Raw genomic sequence first — 20,726 nt, forward strand, 5'->3', positions numbered from 1 at the left:
CTTAATGTGTCTTGCTCGTGCAAATGTGTGTTTGTGCAAGGGGCAGGAGCAGCCCCTCTGCCCCTAACAGGAGCAAGCACAGCTCTTTGCTCCACCCAGGGGTAATTCTCCTGCTCCTGAACCCTTCCCTGCTGGGAACCACCAGTGCTCTTCTGATCCACCCCACCTGAAGGACCCTGTGCAGGGCAGAAGAGCATGAGAAATTGCTTGGGAGCTCACAGAGGTCCCCAGGGCCCTGGGCAACCCCATTCAACTCATATCCCAACTTCTGACAACTGATATCCACTGTCCTGCCCCTAAACTAATTAATTTTATCCATGAGTGAATTTAACACCATCATTTAGCTTTGTCTGCTGGCAGAGACTTTGAAGTACAAACTGATTATGCAGGGAACAAGCTGGGAGCTGGTTAGTATGTTCCAGCCAAGTGTGTACTGCTGGGAGGCCGTGTTAGATTAAATGTAGGCTTTTATTTTTCTCTTGTCTTGGTCCTCAGCTTGGAGACAAGTGAAGCAGCAGCAGAGTCTGTCCCCAGGGCAAGAACTGCAATGGCAGCGTTGGGGAATGTTTAACAACTATGGAAGTGTTCATGATTGGGATCTGACTCTGCCAACCTCATTCTCCACCTCATTTGCTTGGTTTTGCTCAACTTCAGGCAGGTTGGTTGTTAATGGAGGAAATCAAAGGGAATCAGCTCAGCAGTTCTGCTTCTGTGGGGCCGACTGGAGTGAAGTGAGAGATAGTTTAGTCCTGGAAAAGCAAGTCCTGAGCAGTCAGTGAGTATTGGCCAGGACAGAGTCACGTTGGGAACGACCTGCAACCTTCCTGCTGAGCAGCAGCAATGACCAGTCCAGCCTGGGAAATGTGAGATAAGCTCAAGCATCCACCCTGACACGCAGGAAACCAGCACAACCTTTCTGACATCTGAGCTAATTGCCTTTTTCCTCCTTCCAAATTAACAGTATGATCAAGGGAGACAAAAAGGGGTCTAGAAATATGATGGGGAAAGCCTGGTTTAAGCAGTTGTTCCCACACAGTCCCTGAGGATTGCTTGTTTGCTGAAAAGCTCAGGGCTGCAGAGTGGAGGAAAACTTAAATCAAAGCTTGTTCAAATGTGAAGACCATTTTTGGATGTTTTTAAATCCTGACATGCATGATTACCTCTGCTAAGAGCTACCTCTCTGGATGACCCCTCAATAGCTGTTTTCTTTCTTTTTGATGGTTTGGAGTAGGTAAAGGGGCTGCTTAATTGGATTCAAAAAGCCCTACACTACCTGTTATTCACTGTATGGCCCTTCTGAGGGAGAACAGACTGATGGATGTGAGCTGAACTTCAGCCCAGATTCCAAGAGAAGAGGTTTGCCAACGGGAAGCCAAGTCCCAGCCCTGGTGTTCTCCAGGGGTTGTCCTGGTTTGGCCAGTGAAGGGTGGCAGTGCCAGTCGTGGTGCTTTGCAGCCGTTTGTGGCTACGGAAAATCTGCCCTTCACCAGAAGTCAAAACACAGCTGCAAAAAGGCTTGTCGAGTCAAATTAAAAGTCTAACCAGAAGAAAACGTCAGCAAAGACTTTAAATGAACCGTTTCTGAGGCTCTGCGAGGCTTTATTTTCCTCCTCCTCTCTTATTCTGCTGATGGAGAAACGACCCGGGAGGAGGTTCAGCCGCAGCTCCCGAGGGAAGGGACAACGCCGGGAGAGGCGAATTCTGCGCTTCTGCGGGAACGAGACTGCCCGTCCGGCCCGGCCTGTTGCCTGCCCCGGGAGCAGCGCGCTCCCTGCGCGGGGCCGCGCGCTGCGGGTTGGAGGAGGATAATGAAGCAAAAAGCTCATTAGCGGCGGGGCTGCCCGCGTGCGCTGCCCCCGCGCGCCGCCAGGGGGAGACGTGGCGCCGGCAGCCGCGGGGCGCGGCGGGGCTGGGGGGTCCCGGGGGGTCCCGGGGGGTCCCGGGGGTCGGGGCAGGGCCTCGGGATTCAGGCAGGGCTTGGGGGAGAGGAATTCTGGCCGTGCTGGAGGCTGGGGTGGGTCAGGCAGTGCTGGAGGTCTGGGAACGCCCGCGGACTGTCATTGCCGGGCGGGACTGACCGGGCTGGAGCTGCTGGGCAGGGGAGAGCCCCCCCCTGCATCCCCCCTGCATCCCCCCTGCATCCCCCCTGCATCCCCCCTGCATCCCCCCTGCATCCCCCCTGCATCCCCCCTGCATCCCCTCCTCTGCCCCGGGGGTCTCTCTGGCTTCCCCCCAAGGGGCAGGGAGTTGCCCCTCCCCGCCCGGCTGCAGGCGGATGCTGGGAATGGGTTTTGCAGTCTCTGGAGGTGCTGGGGTGAGCCTGGGGGGCCTGGGGAGGGGGGGGGGGGGGGGGGGGCAGGTTTCTCCCTTCCAGGCTGCGCAGCCCCAGGGACCCACCGGAGCGGGCGGGGCTGCGGTCCCAGCTTTTCAGGAGAGATTCCAGTCGCATCCTCCCAAACATCCCACCCGCGGGGCCAAGGAGCCGGTGCCACCGTGTCCGTGCTTGGACAGGGCTCAGTGACTGCCCCTCCTGACAAACCCGGCGGGCAGCGCGTGGCCAGGCCGGCTGTGAGCTGTTTGCTTGATTGTTTTTCTCCAGTATCTGTATCGCTTGAGCCACTTCGCGTCGTTCCGGGGAAGGGGTGGCAGCTTTTTCCTCTTTTGGGCCACATGTGAAGCTGTGCCACGAGCTGATGTTGGCATTGCTTGTACCCAGCTCCCCTGATGCTGCTGCTCGAGACGTTTGCTCCTGCTCCACTGGTCAGATATCACGTGCCCACCAAAGTATGTCTGATGCCACCAGGGTCAGGATTTCTGGATAGCTAAGGCTTGCCAAGCAGAGTTGCTGCCATTGCTTTCCCTCTAGTTAATTTCGGGCCAAATCCCCTCTAAATGAGGCAGAGGCCTTTGCCCCCAGGATGCTTGCCATGACATTCTTTTGGTTACAGCTGAACATCTTGGAACTGGTTGGGAAATTTTCACGGGTTTAAAAGGAGAGATTTGGTTGAGATTGTTTTACTTGGTTTTGCACATGTGAAATGTCTGGATTTTTCCTCCTGTCTGGCAGGAGAGTTGCATTTAGAGAACGTTCATACACCAATCTTGCTGACTTCCCTCAAGCTGTTTTTATTCCTACCACTATCCATATATTGCTGCTTTTTTTTTTTTCCCCCTGTTCAGACTAAGACAAGAATAATCTCTTACAGCTTCAGGCTGGGAGGGGAATGATCAGGGTGATTTTTGTGGCTCGCTGGGCAGATGAGATGCAGAGGTGCTGATGTGCACATTAACCAGGCCCTACACGGTGCCAAGTTGATTTTCCTCTCTTTGCCTTTCTCTGAAGCTTCTGACACAGCTCGTGGCTCCGGGAGGACACAGCAATGGGAACAGGGATACAAGCAACACTTCTTTGGAGTCCCAGAGCAGTGTTTCCTACCCCTGCTGAGTGCCTTGAGGGAGACTCCAGGCTTGTCTCTGCATCTTGCAAAACTGATTTGGCATTCTTAGGAGAGCTGATATTTTTGGCTGGTTGGAGCTTCTGATAAATGTTGGCACATCTGATTTATCATCTGACTCCGTTCCCAAGGAGACCACATATGTAGCAGCCTGAGATAAGTGGCTTATAACCTAAAGGTGAATGCCTTAAAATCCCAGTGTCCCTTTCCCCCCTTCCATTGCTAGTGAGCTCTTGCTTTGTCCCTCTCTCTTTATTTCACTCTGTTATCAGAGAGTTAAATACTTTGTGTTGTGTCGAGGAACTTTTCTGTCTTTACAATTGGCTGAAGTTATAAATTCAGCTGGATTTCCTCTTATCACTCTTCATTCCAATTTGCTGCCCACAATGCCTGTGTTTGTTATTCTGTGGCCATGCAGGGACCAGAGCTGGAAGACCCCCAGCTCACCATGGAGTGTGCACACACCTCCATTTGCTGCACAACCCCTGTCCCCAGCCCTGCTCCAGCCTCCTACTGCCTTGGTTAGAAGGAAGAGCAGTTGTCCTGCTCTGGCTGTGGTTCTCCACCAGCTGGGAAAGACAATTAATGTGTGGGGCACCATTTGTGATGGTGGGGATATCATGATGATGCTTTTCCAGCAGTAACTTCAGCAGGATGCAGAGCTGTGTGACTTCAGCAATGGGGGGGCTGTCACCTCCAGGGTCCATCAACACCAGGAGAACACTGAAAAGGTGGATGTTGGGTTCAGTTTGGTATCTGCAAGGGCTGAGAAATGGGAGGACAACAGTCTGGCAGCAATTTACACCAGGAAAAAAAAAAAAAGCCAGTTGGTCAAACATGAAATAGTTACTGGTTTGTGTTTAAAAGTGGAAAGAGGAAGGAATTGGATTCTCTGTTTTAAGAAATAAATTTGGAAGGTAGTGGGGGAGGCAGAAGTGCTCCTGCTTGGCTTAGAAAATTCTCAAGATCTGTCCCTAGAGCTCTGGAAGCACAGGACAGCTGCCTGGTGAGACCCAGGCTGGTCTTGAGTCAGAGGGCCCAGGCCTCTCCCCCAGCACAGCACCAGGGCCATCGCTGGATGGCACAGACGTGCTCTCTGCCTCAGCTTGGCGTGCCCAGACATTGCTTCCTGCAGAGCCAGCCTCCCCACCTCTCCAGAAAGGGTGAGTCTTGTCAACTTTTTATACACCTTTTTTTTTCCCCTGAGCACATTCCAGCTGGTGCAGCACCTGGGGTCAATTTGCAAAGGTGTGCACAGACCTTGCAGGCTCGATGGATTCGCCTGACTAAACCTGTCCCTGCTGCTTTCCCTCCCACTGCTTCGTTACACCCCTCAGAGGCCACGTCCTGTAAACAGCAGGAGCAGAAGAAACAGGACTGTTCTTGATGTTGGTCTGTGTCCTGGCCAGGAGCAGCCCCAGCCCAGCTGGAGCAGTGCTGGTGTTCTGGGGTGCAGCATCACAGGGAGTGTCCTGGGTTGGCTTGGTCTGTCCATGGCCACCCTGACCCCACCAGCCCTCCTCTGAGATGCAGAGCCCTGGGTCAGGGGTGATCCCTCCAGGAGGGTGTTCTCCTTTCTCCTTCCAGCAGTGGCCAGACTGTCCACACTCTGTGCAGTTGTTGGCTGAAGGGATGCTTCTCCTCAGATCTAATGAGGTAGAGGTTGGACTTAGAAGCAAGTCCTCTGGCATCATTTGTGAGTTCCCAGCACTGGTTTTGTAACCAAGTCAGCAAAAGGAAGGTCCCAGTTTCCTGAATATTTTTTTTTTTTTCTTCCTCCCATCATCCTGTGTGTAGGAAATACTAACACAATGAAATAGTGATTTAACCACAACTGTGACTGCTGTGGCCAGGGAAGGTAGAACTTAAGAAACAAGTCACTGAGGCTGTGCTGTGGCATCAAAGCCTGCCTTGGTGTGGAGTTCCTGCTCTTCAAAATGCCTGGTTTTCAGCCAAGACACCCTGGGTTGGTGCCTCTTCTCCCAGGGTCATTTGCAACCCAAGCTTGTTTTGAAGGAGTAAACGGGGCCAGTGTGAGATTTGTGGGGGAGAGGTAAGTGACAAAGAGGGAACCAGTTCTTTTTCTAGCAGAGAGGATTTTCAGACCATAATTAATGTCTTCTCCACGCATGTATGTGCATGCACACACCCAAAGAGAGCTGCCTTTGATCTCTGCAGGGAGGCTGGGGAGAATATGGAGCCTATAAAATCAAACTTATTATTAGGGACATGGGGATAACTGCACTGCCTGCCCTTGGGCCTTGGAAAACGGCAGCCCTGGATCCACCTGGCATCTCCTGCTCACCAGTGGAGTGTAGGATGAGATGTGGCTGCTCTAAATACACCAGCAAGGCACTGGGCTGGGAAAGCAGCTCTGCTTTGTTGTCAGGCTGGCAATGTACACTGCAATTAATGCCAAAGCCATCAGTGCCAGGTTGAACCCCCTGGCAGGAGCAAGAAGAGGCTCAAGAGCTGCAGGAAGAGTGGCAGGTTGTTATCCAAGTGGCTGCCACTGCCCAAAAGCTGCCTGCTATTAAGTCCTCTGATTTTTTGTGGCTGATTTAACAGGAGATGCTGCTCAATTTGCTGAGAATCTTCCAGCGTAGTGGCACAAAGGTGAGGAGCAATTCAGATTCATGTGTTATCACTGTAATGTTTGTATTAAATCAGAGGCAGGATCCAGTTAATGAGGTAAAAGGTTTCTTATAATAGCCAGTGCCAGGTGCTTTAAGCAGTTTTAGAATTTTGATTTCCCAGAAGAGCTGGAGTGAAAAAAATGGCCATATTCTGCTGAATATATATTTCTTGACACTTATGAATGCTGCCTTCTGGTAGCAGATGAGATGAGAAAGAAATGTATTTATCTGAATTTTCACTTCTAAGCCACAAAGAAAGTAATTTGGACTTTGGGTAAAATTTGAAGCAGGATAAAATTAACTTCCAACCTGGTGTCCAATGAAAAGCCAAGTGACACTGTGGAAAGTCTTGTGATGGGCCTTTGCACAAGAGCAGATTGCTTTAATTTTTTCCAAACATTTTAGGCTCTCATTAACATCTGAGTGGGTGCTTGGGCAAATCTGCAGCAGCTTTCACAATCTGACCTCAAATGGGACCTTAGGTTATTCCATCTGTATTTTTAAGCAAATAATTCTCTGGTTGTGTTGGCTTCATCGACCACTGTGCAAGGAAACTGTTACGGCTTTGGTTTTCTGGTGGTCTAAACCAATTTACTTCTCTGTTCACTTAGTGATGAATCAAGAGAATAAGGGAATCAAAGCGAGTGGCTCTAAAGGGGTTTAAAAATTCTGTAGTTGAAAAGGTCTAGATTTTGTGTCTAGCACAATCACCTAACGTCGTTTTGCTTGAATACATGGGTTTTGAAGGTGCATTCTTAGTCCTGTTTTGGGTGTAGATCCTATCTATGCTGGTCTTCAAATGTTTTCAGGTCTCTGTCTTCACACAGATTGTTTTTAATTTAGGTCAAAGTCAGCTTGCAGCTCTGGGGGCAGGACTGGCACTCGTCACATCCAAAGCAGCTTCCTGCACTTCATTTTGCAGCTCTTCCATTGCCAAAGTCTCTTGAAAAAGCCTTCAGGGTAAGTTCTGTCATCAGAAATAACAGCCCAGATCCACTCGTGTTGAAGCTTTGCTAGTCTCAGGATGAAGTACATACTTTTAAAAATGAAGACAGAGGAATTGATAGTAAGAGAACAGTTACTGGCAAAGCCCCCAGGTGTGGACAAAGGGCGTGTGAGCTTTGTATCCCTGTTTTCCCCTTGTCTTTTAGTCCTGAAACTCCAGTGCTTATCTGAGCAGCCTCTTGCTGGAGTGTGGCCTTGGCTCAGAGGGACACGCAGGCGACAGGAAGAGGCAAAATCAGATTCATATTTAAAAAAAATTAATCCTTATTAGCTTGCTTTTGGGTCTGGAACTGTCAGAAGTGCCTGGTGGTCACAGGACCAGTTTCTCACTGATTTTATGTTCCCATATATGTTAGAATGAGGGTCCCAGACACCTGCATTTCCAGCATTGCCTCTCCGATAGTGGAAATTTCCTATTCCAACCCAGGCCATATGCTGGAGTGGGATGAACTAATAAGCTTCTGCCACGGCACAGCAGGGAAGGATCCCAGCGCGGCTGCAGTTACGTCGGAGCGATGCTGGGTTCTTTGTAATTAGCACTTTCCTCCAGGAAACAAGTGCAGCCAGAGAAATGCAAAAGATCAAATCTTTTTGATCAGCCTTGCTTTCTGACTGCCTGCACGAGTGTCTACACACGTTGACATGCAGATGGCAGTGCCTGGGAGTGCTATGGTGCTAATTTCCCTGGTGTGGCATTACCCAGAGACATCAAGCTGTCAGCATTCAGATGGCAGAGGAAGTGAAGCACCAGAGATTTTGTTTGGCTTCTATCTGACCAGCTCTGTTCCCCCTTGTTGTTTTATCTCTCCCATTGCTGTCCCAAACGGGGGGCATGATCTCTAATGAGAAACCAATAGGGTGCAGACCCACTTTGTTAAGCTTGTGTCACACGTGCAAGATGACATGAGACGCTGCAGACAGCAGAGCAGCTAAAATGCCCCCCTGGCTAATAGCAGCTTGGAAATGCTGAGAACAGCATAGCTGGTATTTGCTGATGAGAAGAGAGAATTTTGGGTGGTGCCTCAACAACTTGGAGTTAATTTCACAGATGTTCAAGGCAGGTGTCCTGCTGCTGTCTCTTGTCATTCTTGTGTACTGCACAAATGGGAGAGGATTTCTCTCAGGTCTATGAATGCTCCATCTGTACAGGATTGGAACAACCTGTTTTCTGTGCAGGCTTTTTGTGAGGGTTTGGCCAGAGGCTGTATCTGCTTTGTGTGCCAAAGCAAGAGAGAAACCAAGTCATGCAGGAGAGATTCAGAAACACTGGCCTGGAGAAGGATCCTTGCTTCAAGTGTGAGATGATGGGGGACGTCTGCTGGAGGGGCTGAGTCTGTTCCTAGACTGGCAAATGCCTGTTGGGATGGGGAAAAGTGATCCACAGCTGCAGGGACAGGCACGGCTCAGGTCTCTGTTGGAGCCTTGGAACTAAGGAGTCTCCTCTCTGGACTCGCACAGTTTGGGCTTTACCTTTGCTCTCTGGCAGAGCCAGCGGGGCTGTTCCCCTCTGTCCCCTGCCTGATTTATTCACAGGGTCAGTCCGAGTCCAGGCGTCAGTGCCCACGCGGTTCCTTGCACAACAGGCACCCTCAGTTGTCACCCTCCACCAGCCTGGGGACACTCCCTCAGTCCAAACACCAGCACACAAAGGCTGTTGACATGGGCTGTGAGCTGCTCCTCGGGGTGCCCGCTCAGAAGCCACACAGACTGCAAACCCAATAAAATATGGAACCATGACCTCTCACGCCAAAGTAATTGGGTGATTTATAACACTTGATGTTTGACTTGACTTCAGAAAGCACAGCAGCTGGGGTGTGCCAGAGAGAAGAGCAGAAAATGAGAGAGAGTGCAGTAATTTCTGTCTCTTATCTTAGGACTTGTTCTCAGGTTCAAATCCTGGGACTCCAGGCTCTGTCCTAGGAGAGGTGACCCACCTGTCATCTGGTCCAGGGTGGATGAGCTGCATTCCAGGCTGTGTAAGTGGCTTTCAAGTTGAACCTCCCTTGATAATCAACATATCGGTGTGTGCTGATAGAGATCACCCAGTGCAGTTTGCTCCAGCCCCGTGCTCACCCTGGTCCTTGCAGCACTGCCTGCCTGGCAGCTGCTCTGCATCCTGCAGCTGCAATTCCACAGGAAAGGGATTCTTAACTCTTTGTCATGGTAAAGCACTTTGGGATGGATGGTGCTGCATCAATGTACGATCATGATTGGGCATTAATCTGTGCTAAGTAATGAAGGATATTTAAATGTGCTTTTCCTAGTAAGTCTTATTTAATGCGAAGGGCAATCAATTTATCACTGTCTTGCAATGACTTTCTCCTACCCACCCAGCTGCTGTTGTGCATTGCAGATGATGCATTGCAGGAGAGAAAATGGTTGACCATTGATGACGGCCTGATTCCACAGGCCCCTGTGGTTTAAATATCAAATCAAAGTGATTTATCCTCAGTGGCTTTTGGAATTCTGCTTTCAAATGTTTTCACCCAAACAAGTCTGTGACCCTGAACCTACAAGTCTAGGTTGCACAGTCCCTTGTGGCTGCAGAGCTGCTGGAACGGGCCCAGGACCTGGTGTGACCACCAGGCTTCGTGGCAGCTGCAGCACCAGGGACACTGGCAGTGCCAAGAGACTTGGGAAGTCTTGTGGAAGCACTGACTGAATCTGAAATCTAAGGCCTTTTGCCTGGTGCTCAGTCCCTTCTGAATAAAACCAGATCCCATTAGAGGTGCTAGAGTTCTTCAATTGATTGCCTTGTGCACCTTAATGAGCAGAAGAGACAGGCTTTAGGACGGGGCTCTTGTTTTCCAGCTTTGTGCTCTGCTTTTGGTTTCAATGCACAGCAAAGGTCCTGTAAAATTTCACTGTAAAATCCTTACTGGAGACTCCAACAGCTGCCCAGCTTTTCTGTCAGGCTTAGCATAGATCTGTTGGAAGCTGAATCCTACTGATCCACTCCTTCTGAAGTTGTCTGTCTCCATCTTCAGCATTATTACACCCAATGCCTTGCAACCCTCACCTTCCAGATGATCCACAATGGATTCCAGGGTTGTGCTTGTACCTTCTATGTTGAAGAGTATGGAGAGCACAAAAAACCCCATAGAGACCTGAGCTGTTTTATTTCAAACAAAGCTTTGGGTGGGGTGAAGAACCTGGGAGCATTATCTAGTGGGAGGTGTCCCTGTCTGTGCTGGGGGGTTGGAACTAGATGATTGTAAAGATCCCTTCCAACTCAAACCATTGTGTGATTGTATGAAATATTGATCTGGTTTTATGCCAACTGTTTAGTGTTAGATAGATTTATCAGCCTGGGAAGTATTTCCCTGCACAGGGTGATCCTTGGAAACTTAACCCAAAACATTAGGGCCCCATGAATAGGGAGCAGAGGCTTTACCACAGACTGCTTAGTCAGTTCTCTTTAATTTCAGATATCTAGGGCTTCTCTGCTTTCTGTGATTAGTTTGTTTGGTAACATTCATGCCAGCTGGAGCAACAGATGATGTTTGTTTACCATGTATATTATACATACAACTTCTTTATCCTCAGAAAGAAAGAACTGAACTTGCTTAGAAGTTGGCTCATGTTTAATTTCAAGCTTCTGGAGGTGAACTCGCTCCAACAGGCCTGTGCAATTAAAGCAGCTCCTAGTAGAACTTCCAGTTCTAGGTGTATGAGCAAACAGGGAGCAAAACCAGAATTATTGACTCGATGGGAAGAAATTCTAGTCCTGTGGGAGAACAGCCCTGCAGTCAGCTCTGCCACTGCCCCAGAGCTGGCTCAGAATTGCAAAGGCTATAAATGGTAAGTGTTGAATTTGCCACAAAGCAGAATTTTATTATTGGGAATTTTATTTGAACTATTGTGCTACTTAAAACCAATCAGGTGTATTTTTAGCTCGCGATTTCTGTTGGAAAACCTTTGTGGGAGATGTCTCCTTACCAGCTGAATGCTGTAGTCACAACTTGATCAGTCATGCAGTGTAGGAAACTAGCAAAAAAATGGGATGCTGTGTTACAGAAGAGTTAACTGACTAAACACCGTTAAGACTGAGAAACTGTCAGCCTAAAAAGGAGGTGATTTTCCTGTGGTCTCTCAAACAAAATTATAGAAGTTAGAACCTAATTATTCAACTAGTTTAATACAAGTAAAAGATGCTATTTCATTGTTCTGGTTATCTAGTATCATTACACATCCACATTAATTACAGCCCAGAAGACTCTGCAATCCAAAACTCATATTTAATGAGCAGACAGAACATAGGAAGCCAAAACAAGACACACATGGACACATAAATACACCAATATACATTTAAACAATGGAGAAGAGGTAGAACTGTTAATTAAGAAATACATAACATGCAGTAAGAACACCAAGACAACTCAGATCTGCCTTCACTGCACCTCTGCCACGTACCACACGAGGCTGCAGAAGGATTTATTCAGCATCAAACCAAATTTTAAGAAGTACTTTTGTTTCTCTTCTATGATTGTACCTTGGATTTTCTACAAGTGATCCTTCGGGTGAGTAGCTGAAGGGGGCAGTGTTTAGTTCATAAGTTAAGAACTGTGGCTGGAACTACTGGGATAAGGAGCTTTGAAGTCATCATTTCTTCCAGGAACCGGACGGTCTGCACGCCCCAGGATGCAAGGGTAGGCATGAACAGCAAATATTGAACCTGATTGCTTCTTTCTTTCTCTAAAAAAGACCCAGTCAGGTGACTGAGTTCTGTCTTGGAGGGATGTCTACCCTATAAGGAGAAAAAAATAACACACAAAACTAGAAGGATTTCATTGCTGGCCTTAAGAAAAACTCCAGTGTAATCTGGATGTTCTGTGAGCCATTAAAGAACTGCTGTATTTTATTGGGGGGGGGGGAAATGAGCTTGATCTCCACAGAAATATGATCCTGTAAGTGCTGAAAGATGGAGATGGGAAGACTCTGCTCCACAGTCAGGAGCATCCCAGTATGTCTCAGATGCCCAAACAGCTAAAGAGCAGGAGAGCCAGATGCTAGAGCCAAACCTCCAGTACTTCAAGCCACTTGTTTAGCAACTCTGTGTACTCAGAGTAGAAGTTCCAGGTCCATGTGACCACAAAAGCAGTTATTCTAGAACTTCCTCACCCAGCCTAACTGCTTCTTCAGATTTTTAAGAAACTGGCAGCAACTGAGACTGCTCTGTGAATACTGTTTGAGGAACGAAGATAAGATGCAGTTAAAGAAGGATTATCAACTGTTGAGACTTAAATGGAAAACCAAAACAGACCTAGACCTCAGTAAATGCACCTTCCAACTGCATTTCCAGGTCTAACCAAGGCATGTCTCCAGCCAGATTTAATAGTCCAGGGAAGGTTACAATGAAAGAGAAAGATGATACATTCCTTTTTTTAAGGACTGTTTTCCAGATTTCTTGGTTTTCTGCATTGTTTAAGCTCTGGGCCAGCAGGGAAAAAAAAATAATCCAAAGCAAACAGCAAGGCAATGATTCTGGGAAAGATCCTGGATTATTCTGTTGGTAACACTCATCTGATATACTCCTCCTCAGAGATGCAGGATGTATCTTCATCTGTGCTTTCTTCCAAATCTGGCAAGTTGCCCCAGAGCAAAACGTTCACACCTGGTGGGAAGGAGGTGAGAAGACAAAGGAGAGGGGAAATCTTAAAAGAGGTGGTTTTGGATTGTGACCTTATTTGCAAGTTGCACAACTGTCTTTTTTTCAGAGAACATTACTAATCATTGCAAAACCTGGTAAGTCCTGTTCATGATAAAGATACTGAGACTATTTCCTATTTTTCTTTCAAAGTGTTCTTGTAAGTGTCATTGTTTACAGCATAGTTCAAGGAAGAAGTCCCTGCCCACAGATGTGTTTATATAGCTAATTCCTGTACTTATTGATAATCCCCTCATGGCTGATTTCTTTTTAAAGGCATTGCTCTGAGTGCAGGTGCCACTGACAGGTTTAGGCAGTAAGTTACTTCCATCTGCAAGGAGAAGTGACTTGTCAGAATGTTATGCACTCCAGAGGACTCCAGGCAAGTTACATGAGACACTTGGCACCCAAACAACACCTAGCTGAGGAAACTGGCCAGCAGGAGCTGGAAATTCAGCTTGAGCTAATGAGGACTCAGTTATATAGGGTCAAAGTGACACCATGACTCACCCCAAAAGAGTGCCTGTTGGACAGCTGCCTAACAGCCCAGGAGAGCTTTACCTTCTGCTATAAATAACAGCTGGTGCCTGTGTTTGTAGTGGTTATTGCTTCAGAAAATCCTGACTTCTGTCCACAAAAGGGGTAGGTGAATTCTTCTGATGAAGATAAATCTCCACTTAGAAATGTTCCTTCACAAAGTAGCTCCAACCACCTCCCCCCAAGCAGTTTGCTGGATCAGCAGAGCAGTAACACTTGCCTTCTGCCTCCATATGTTACATTCCCTCCATATGCTTCTTCTATATGGAGAGGCCTCGTTAGGAGGACTTGGAATCCAAGATTTCTGGGAAGAGGAGGATGTGTTCCTTACCAGAAGGGTCTAGTCTGTTGATGCCAAAGACTGCTTGGCTGTGAAACATCCAGAGGTGGCCGTTGTTGCAGGAGAGCAGGCAGGGTTTGCAGGGAGAAATGACATGATAACCCACAACGTTGCCACTAGAAAGGCAAGTGACATCATGAGCAACACAAATGCCTGAGGAACAGAGAACATCAGCTTTTCCAGCTCAAATTATCCTTAAATAACCACAGTACCAGACCACTATATAATGTTCCTATTTTGATAAAGTTAAGGGAACATAGTTAAACAAGCATCTTAAATATTCAGGGAACATCTGCCAGGAGTTGCAGAATATCTAAGTGTTAGATCTTTGGCACAGAGAACTATTTAGTAACCTAAATTGTGTAATGCAGAGTAGTTTACATACCAACAAATGGTGGTGTGTTTTGTTGTTTGTTTTTTTTTTTTTGTGGAAGGCCCATGATTCCATTGGAATCAATGTAGGAGTTCATCACACACACACAAAATCCACCTGTACAGAAGCATGTGCAGGGGAGTGGATCAGTAGTAGGAGTAATGAGACTGAGACCATCAAAGCCTCATCTACTCTCCTCGTTTGAAACCTACAACCACCCATTTTCTATTTTCTCAGTCATTTCTGCTTCTCTACTTCTGTCTAAAAACCCAAATACTGTGTTCCTATCAGCCCCACACCCACTGCTGAAATCTGAACAAGGTTTAAGTTTTGATGGTGAAGCTGAAAGGATAATCTCAAATAACTGGGAGCTATCTGAGAGTTGTTTTTATTCTTAAATACTAAGCATTAAAAAAGAAGATAAAAGAACTCCAAGAACTTCAGTGACAACATGTTCCATCTGCTAGCAACAACGAGCTCTGCCAAGAGGATGTTCTATCAATTAGAATATGAGTAACTGCTTCTTACTGTGGCCTTATTCACACAATTATCTCAGTGTTGAAGCAGACATTTAATCAGGCAGGTGACATGCAAGAGTTCCCATAGACTCAGACAACTGACAAGGTTGTCACAGTCTCACTGGGGACCTGCAGAGAAAAACAGCCTGGCAGCCCTGCCCAGGAGCAGGGGGCTGGATTTCCATCAAGCAGCATTAAATCTGAACTGGAGTGTGCAAAGAGGAGTGTGCAATCTGCTCCTTCATCCCTGAGCTCCTGCCTGGCAGCGAGAAGGTGATGGTGTCGTGGTGTGTGTGAGGGGGTCTGGGTGTCACCGAGGGGTGTTCTCACCACTTCAGACATGCAATGTTCTTCAGTTTGCACTTGCAGATCTCAGTAAAATAGCAGCTCCCAATGAAATCAACAGTCCTGGGTGGGAAGAAAGTAACAATGCAGAAGTTTAGGTGTGGCTGTGATTACAACTGCAACGTTATGATAATACAGGCCTGAAGTCACAACAAAGTGATGTTACAGTTTCAGTCTTGTGTGGTGTTTTTTTTTAAAATGTTCCCAGGACCACAGGATTCAAGCTCCCTCTCAGCTAGGAGCTGGGCTCGGACGGAAACAGAAAGAGACCCACGAGATGCTGCAGGAGCCTCTCCTGAGCGCTCGCAGAGCAGAGCAGAGCCCTGCTGCTCCTGGCACTGACCTGCGGGCCCTGCCCGCCGGGAAGCTGGTCAGGACCCAGCTCCTGGCAGCTCTCAGCAGAGATTACAGAACAGCTGAAAGGCCCGGGCGTTTAAAACCCAACCTTTGATTTCTTATCTCCTTTTTAGCCCCTGCTTTCTCATTAAGCTGTCGTTTTGCAACCTGATTTCCCTTAGTATTCAAATCCTGTTATGGGAAAGCAGGGAGCAGGAGGAGGGTCCTGCTGCTGCCGCCGGTGCAAGAGCAGGTTCGCTCTGCTCACAGCTGTTTGTTCCGAGTTCTGATCTCTGCTGAAGAAAGAAGCTGCAGGAGCTCCCTGTGCCTTCCCGGCCCCGCAGGCTGATCCCATCAGCCGCCTGCTTTGCCAGAGCAGGGCCAGCCCGGCTCGCTCCGTCCGGCCGTGCCCGGCCCGGGGTGGAGGGAGCGCGGGGGGCTGGGAGGGGGGAAGGGGCTCGGTCACCCAGCGCCCCCAGGCCGGCCGGTCCCGGCGGGCAGCCCGCGGCTCCCACCGCAGGATCCCCAGGGTCTGCGGGACCGGGCCGGGCCGGGCCACCCCCCCCCCCCCCCCCCCCGGCGCTTACCCCGAGGGCGGGACGTCGGTGGAGTAGAGGTCGGTGTCGGTGTCCGCCAGCAGCACGGCCTGCATCCCCCGCGAGCTCAGCACCTGCCGGCAGAAGCGGCAGCACAGCACGGCCACGCAGCGGTCCTCGAAGCTGCAGCTGCTGGCCGACATGGCGGGACCCCGGCCCCCCTGCCCGGGACCCCGGCCCGGCCCGTCCCGCCGCCACGCTCCCCGCTGTCAGTTTGAATTCCCAGCCTCACCTTCCCATTGGGCACGTCAGGCCACGCCCTCCGGATCTGATTGGTGAAGAGCTCGGGGGCGGGACCCAGCCTCTCCTCGCAGGCCATTGGAGGAGACGGGTGGTACCACCCCTACCGCGCGGTCATTGGTGGAAGGGCACGCCCTGCCTTGCTCCCGTTGGTCCTGCCGGCGGGTCATTAGCATGACTCGCCCCGCCCCTCCGCAGTCCTTGGGGCGGAGGCTCCGGCGCTCCGCCCACCCCGCCCTGGGGGGCGGCGCTACCAGTGCCAGGCGGCGGGAAAGGGGGCGGGCCCAGCTGGGAGACGAAGCCTTCTGATTGGCCGAAGACCCCGTCGCTCTTGCCCTGTGCGCTTCGCCGATTGGCCGGCGCGGGCGGCGGGGCGGGGCGGCGGCGGGGCGCCGAGGGGCACGGGGTGGCGGGCGCCAGCGGCCGGAGGACGCCCGGGCTGCGGGAGGCGGCTCCGCAGCGCCCAGGTAACCGCTCCGCCCGGCCCCTCTGCTCCCCCGCCGGCCCGCCGGGGCTGCCCCCGCCGGCCGGCCCCGCGGCGCGGCCCTGAGGCGGGGCGCGGAGCCGTGTCCCTCAGCCCCGGGACCCCCCCCACGCTTCCTCTCCCCGCCGCCCTCATTGTTCTTCCCGGGCGGGATGCGGATCCGGCGGGTGCCGTGTTTATTTATTTCTTCCTCTCGGACGCGCATCTTCTGTAGGGGCTGCCCGGGGGCTGCAGCCGCGCCCTCTCCCCACCCCGTGAAAAAAGAGGGGGGTGGGGGAGAAGAGAGGAAAAATTAATAATAATGAAAAAGGGACACGAGAAAAGTTGTGTCCCGCTGTCCCTCTGCCGACAGGCTCGCGGCTGCCCCGCACGCCCGGGCTGCGGTAACCCGGGCACTGACCCCCGCCCCGCGCCGAGGGCTGCCGTGAAAAAAAAAAAAAAAACCCTTAAATAGCCCCAAAACCCTGGAGCTGCTGAAGGAAAAGCTGCGGAGGGAGCCGCTCCGGTGTGGCCGGGGCTCGGCTCCCGCTTCCCGGCGTGGCTGCGGTTCGGGCTGCGCGTCCCGGCCCGGGATGCTGCAGCCTGGCCGGGCTCCCTCCCGCCTGCTCCTTCCCTCCCTCCCTCCCTCCCGCTCCCCCGGGACCCGCTCCCCCGGGAGGCGTTTCCCCCGCTTCCCTGCCCGCTCAGCTTTCCTCGCCTCCCTCCCGCTGCTCCCGACAGGACACTCGGGCCGTTCGATCTCCCTGACAGGGCAGCGATTCTTCCCATCGCGGGTTTTGGCTGCGCATCCCGCGCCTGCCGCCTGCGAGCTGCGATTTCCTAAACCCATCTCTTATTTTTTTTTTTTCTTTCTTATTTTCTTTTCTTCCCCCCCCCCTTTCTCCTCTGGCAGGCACACCGCGGGGCGCTCCCGTCGGGGGTTCGGTTTTTTTTGCATCATCTCCGAGCCCGTTGACGAAAAACAACAGCATCGATAAATAATAACAATAAAAAAAAAAGGCAACCCAAGGAGCCCCCCACAAAACATGTTGTGCGGAAGGACTTGCACTGCCTGGCTGCGCTGGTAGCGTTAGCGCTCAGGAAGAGCCTCGGGAGCTGCAGGATCTCGCTCGTCTGATGCTGCTGCTCAAGGTTTTGCTGCAGGGAGGCAAAACTGCCGCCTCCTCCACCCGCTGACCTCTCCACATCTGCATTTTGCTGCTGCTGCGCTTCGTCTCACCCCCTCTCTCCATGGACTGACTGTATATTTTTTTTTTTTTTTTGCCCCCCTTTTTTTTTTTTTGCCCTTTTCTTTTTTTGTGTGTGTGCCGGGGGAGGGGGGTGGGGGGGGTGGGGTGGGGAGGGAGGACGAGCGGAAAATCGAGGCATCGCCTTGAGAAGGAGCAGCGTTCCCTTCCCAGCTTGTGTGCTGCTGGATCTGTTTGGAGGTTAATTTTTTTTCCTTTTTTTTTTCCTTTTTTTTTTTTTTTTTTTTGGGGGGGGGGGGGGAAAGGAAACATGACGTCGCCAGCAAAATTCAAAAAGGATAAGGAGATCATAGCTGAATATGACACTCAAGTGAAAGGTAGGAAGGATTTTATTGTAGTCTCTCTCCTTTTTTTTTTTTTTTTTCCGCTGTTACAGCCTCGACTTGCAATTGTAGGAGTTTGCGGTGGATGTTTGGGTGGGGAAGGGGGGGGAAAATCATTTGCAGATTGCCTGGAATTTGCAGGGCTTTTCATCATACAATGCTGGAGCGGGTTTGCAGTGCTTTTTCTCCTCCCTGTGGGGTAGGTTCCTGCTGGGGTGTTGCTGTTTTAAGGTGTCACGGGAAGGGGCTTTTTTTTTTAACGGAATGTGACAAACCTTTGAGTCCTGAGAGCTCCATGTTCTTCTGCTTGCTGTTCTGAAATACGGCTTTGCATTTGAAATATGAGAGCCAGTTAATTGCTTTTTAATCCTTCTCCTGTCATGGGGATCGTTTAAAAAAATCTGTGTAGTGTCAGAAGAGCATATTTCCACTGGTAGTCACAGGGGCTGTGCTGAGGGTCCCTGTGAAGCTGTTTGTGCTAGAAAGTTCCATTTTTCAGGGTTTTGCTCGTGGTGAGTCCATAATATTGCTGCCTGTTGTTTGTTACTGTGCTCTTGAGTGTAACACCTTAAGGTTGCAGGGGGGGTGTGGGTGTGTATGCACACATATATATGCATACATATATAAATGGATAAAAGTAAAGCATCAGTGTTATTCCCATCATCATAAGGAAGGCAGTAAAGGTTCAGAGGCAGATTTGCAGTGATCATGTAAGTCTTCTGCAGAATCCACTTGGCTGAGATTCAGGCCATCATGTGCCCTAGGTTAAAAAAAAAAAACACAACAAAAAAGATGGTGAAATGTCTCCCTAGCTGCTTATTTTCACAAAGTTTTCAAGGCAACATTTATTTAACAAATAATTACGGCTTGTGTATGAGTTGATGTGTTTGCTGTTGGGAAGTCATGAGATGTGTAGTGATTTATCTCACCAGAACTTGCCTGGTGTGCTCATGGCGTGCAGGAGGGATGGCCTTTGGGCAGGGTTGGTGGAGTTAGATCAGTTTGATTTAAAAAAAATAAATGATTTAAATCTGAGTTGGAAACCTAGATTAAACCTGACAATTAAAATATTGTTTTGCAATTATGTACTTAGTGATTTTTCCTACTGGGGGGGCTGCTCATGGGTTGCAAATCATTGGAACGTGTTTTCCTGCAAGATGCATGTCCTGCACTGACCCTGCTGCTCTGCACCTAGGAGTAGTTTTGACATTTCAGTTCAAAAGGCTTATCTGAGCAAATGTAAAGCTGAGCAGGAGTTTATTTTTATTATTTCTTTTTAATTTTCCGTGTTCTTAAGGTTAGAAATGGAGAAGAGAATGTTTTTTTTTTTTACTAGTTTAGTTTCTATTCCTGTTTTCTAGCTGTCTTTGGAAATGGGAATTGAAGTCAGTGTAAAATTAGAGGCTTATATGTGCTTTCATTTTTTACCCCATCAGAGGGGGTGTGATAGATACAAGTCTGTAGTCACAATATTTGTGCATTGGAGACAATAATGAGAAACAAGGCTTTAGAATTAGTAAAGCACATCTTTTCCCATCTCAGTTTTTTCATGCATTAGAAAATAAATCCTTCCTTTCTCTTCTTCTTCTTCAAAAAAAGAGGCCAACAAGATGGGGAGGATGGAAGACTGACCTGGATGGAGACTGACAGGTCTCTTCCCTGTGTGCAGAGACCCTTCCAAAACTCAGGTCATTCCTTAAAGTGCTTATGAAGAGGCCTGTCAATTAGCCTGTCAGTGTGGTCCCCAAAGTGAATTGTTGTAGGAGCATATGGATTTTTTTGCTTTTTTGCCTTATAAAATATTTGTATCTTCGGTATGTGGGGTTAAGAAGATTGAAGCTGTGTAAATGGGTCCCAAGGAGCTGGGAGCTGGGGGTGTCCTTCCTGAATTAGCAGCGAGGGCAGCTGTGAGGCTGTCGTGGGGTGTGTGTCCCTCTCACAGCTCAGGTTTTCCTGCCCAGGGGACTCCAGAGGTGACAGCCCCACAAGTGGTTAATGGAAAGTGCTAACCCATCTCCTGCTTTTCCCTTGAGAAGGAGATGTAGATGGGCCAAGAAACTCAATAAACATGACAATACAGTAACTATCCTCTCCCTCGTCACCTCCTTTCTTTCAAAGTACAGGGAGGAGCTTCCCTTCTCCTCCTGGCTCTAGCCCTTCATGAGCTGCTTTGATAAAGGAGATTGCTGTCCCTCTGCTTCTGGCTATCAGGGAGGCTTTGAAGTTATATGTGCCTCTTCACATTCCGTGAAACTTACTGGACTTCTCCTAGATACCTTGGTTCTGAGTTGGATGGTGATTTGGCTCCATAGGAAGGTTTCCATGAACAGTAAGACCTCTGGTCTCTCTAATTCCAGAGACATCCTGATTCTCACTGCTGCAGTGGGAAGATGAGATGGTGCTAAAGACAAATCCAGAAGTGTGGTGCTGCCTGGTCATTGAACATACCGTGGTCCTTACATAAAAATTTTGGTGTCCTGCTCAAATTCTGTCATTAACCCTGGGAACAGTGCAGAACTGGTGTTAACAGGTTGAGTATCTTCCCTGTGTGTTGGGAAGTGATGCCATGAAGCAGCCAGTGCAGGAGTGAGATGAATCTGGTGTTGGTGTGCTGCGTAAATTGTAAGGTATCATATGGTCCTCA

General features: G+C 49.5%; 2 protein-coding genes across 5 annotated transcripts in view; one reads left to right on the plus strand and one right to left on the minus strand.

Moving 5' to 3' along the window:
- Positions 1–11,272: 11,272 nt before the first annotated feature.
- On the minus strand, positions 11,273–15,931 carry FAM72A (family with sequence similarity 72 member A). 2 transcript variants are annotated; one of them, XM_051639053.1, is made up of 4 exons: positions 15,780–15,931; positions 14,842–14,919; positions 13,612–13,736; positions 11,273–12,710 (listed from the first exon to the last, which is right to left on the minus strand). In XM_051639053.1, exons 1-4 carry the CDS (start codon positions 15,929–15,931, stop codon positions 12,616–12,618), a joined length of 450 nt encoding a protein of 149 aa, XP_051495013.1. In that variant the 3' UTR covers positions 11,273–12,615. The 2 variants fall into 2 exon arrangements, with proteins under 2 accessions (XP_051495013.1, XP_051495014.1); XM_051639054.1 differs by lacking the exon at positions 13,612–13,736 and having other exon boundaries at positions 12,611–12,710.
- Positions 15,932–16,439: 508 nt separating this feature from the next.
- The window catches only part of SRGAP2 (SLIT-ROBO Rho GTPase activating protein 2), a 101,123-nt gene continuing 96,836 nt past the window's right edge, over positions 16,440–20,726 (plus strand). For all 3 annotated transcript variants that reach the window (XM_051639002.1, XM_051639003.1, XM_051639004.1), the window contains exons 1-3: positions 16,440–16,495; positions 17,405–17,753; positions 18,005–18,076. In XM_051639002.1, coding sequence (XP_051494962.1) covers positions 18,010–18,076 — 67 coding nt within the window. In that variant the 5' untranslated portion in view covers positions 16,440–16,495; positions 17,405–17,753; positions 18,005–18,009. The remainder of the gene's footprint in view (positions 16,496–17,404; positions 17,754–18,004; positions 18,077–20,726) is intronic.

Source organism: Apus apus, chromosome 23 (genome assembly GCF_020740795.1).
Source record: "Apus apus isolate bApuApu2 chromosome 23, bApuApu2.pri.cur, whole genome shotgun sequence".
In the NCBI taxonomy this organism is placed as follows: Eukaryota; Metazoa; Chordata; class Aves; order Apodiformes; family Apodidae; genus Apus; species Apus apus.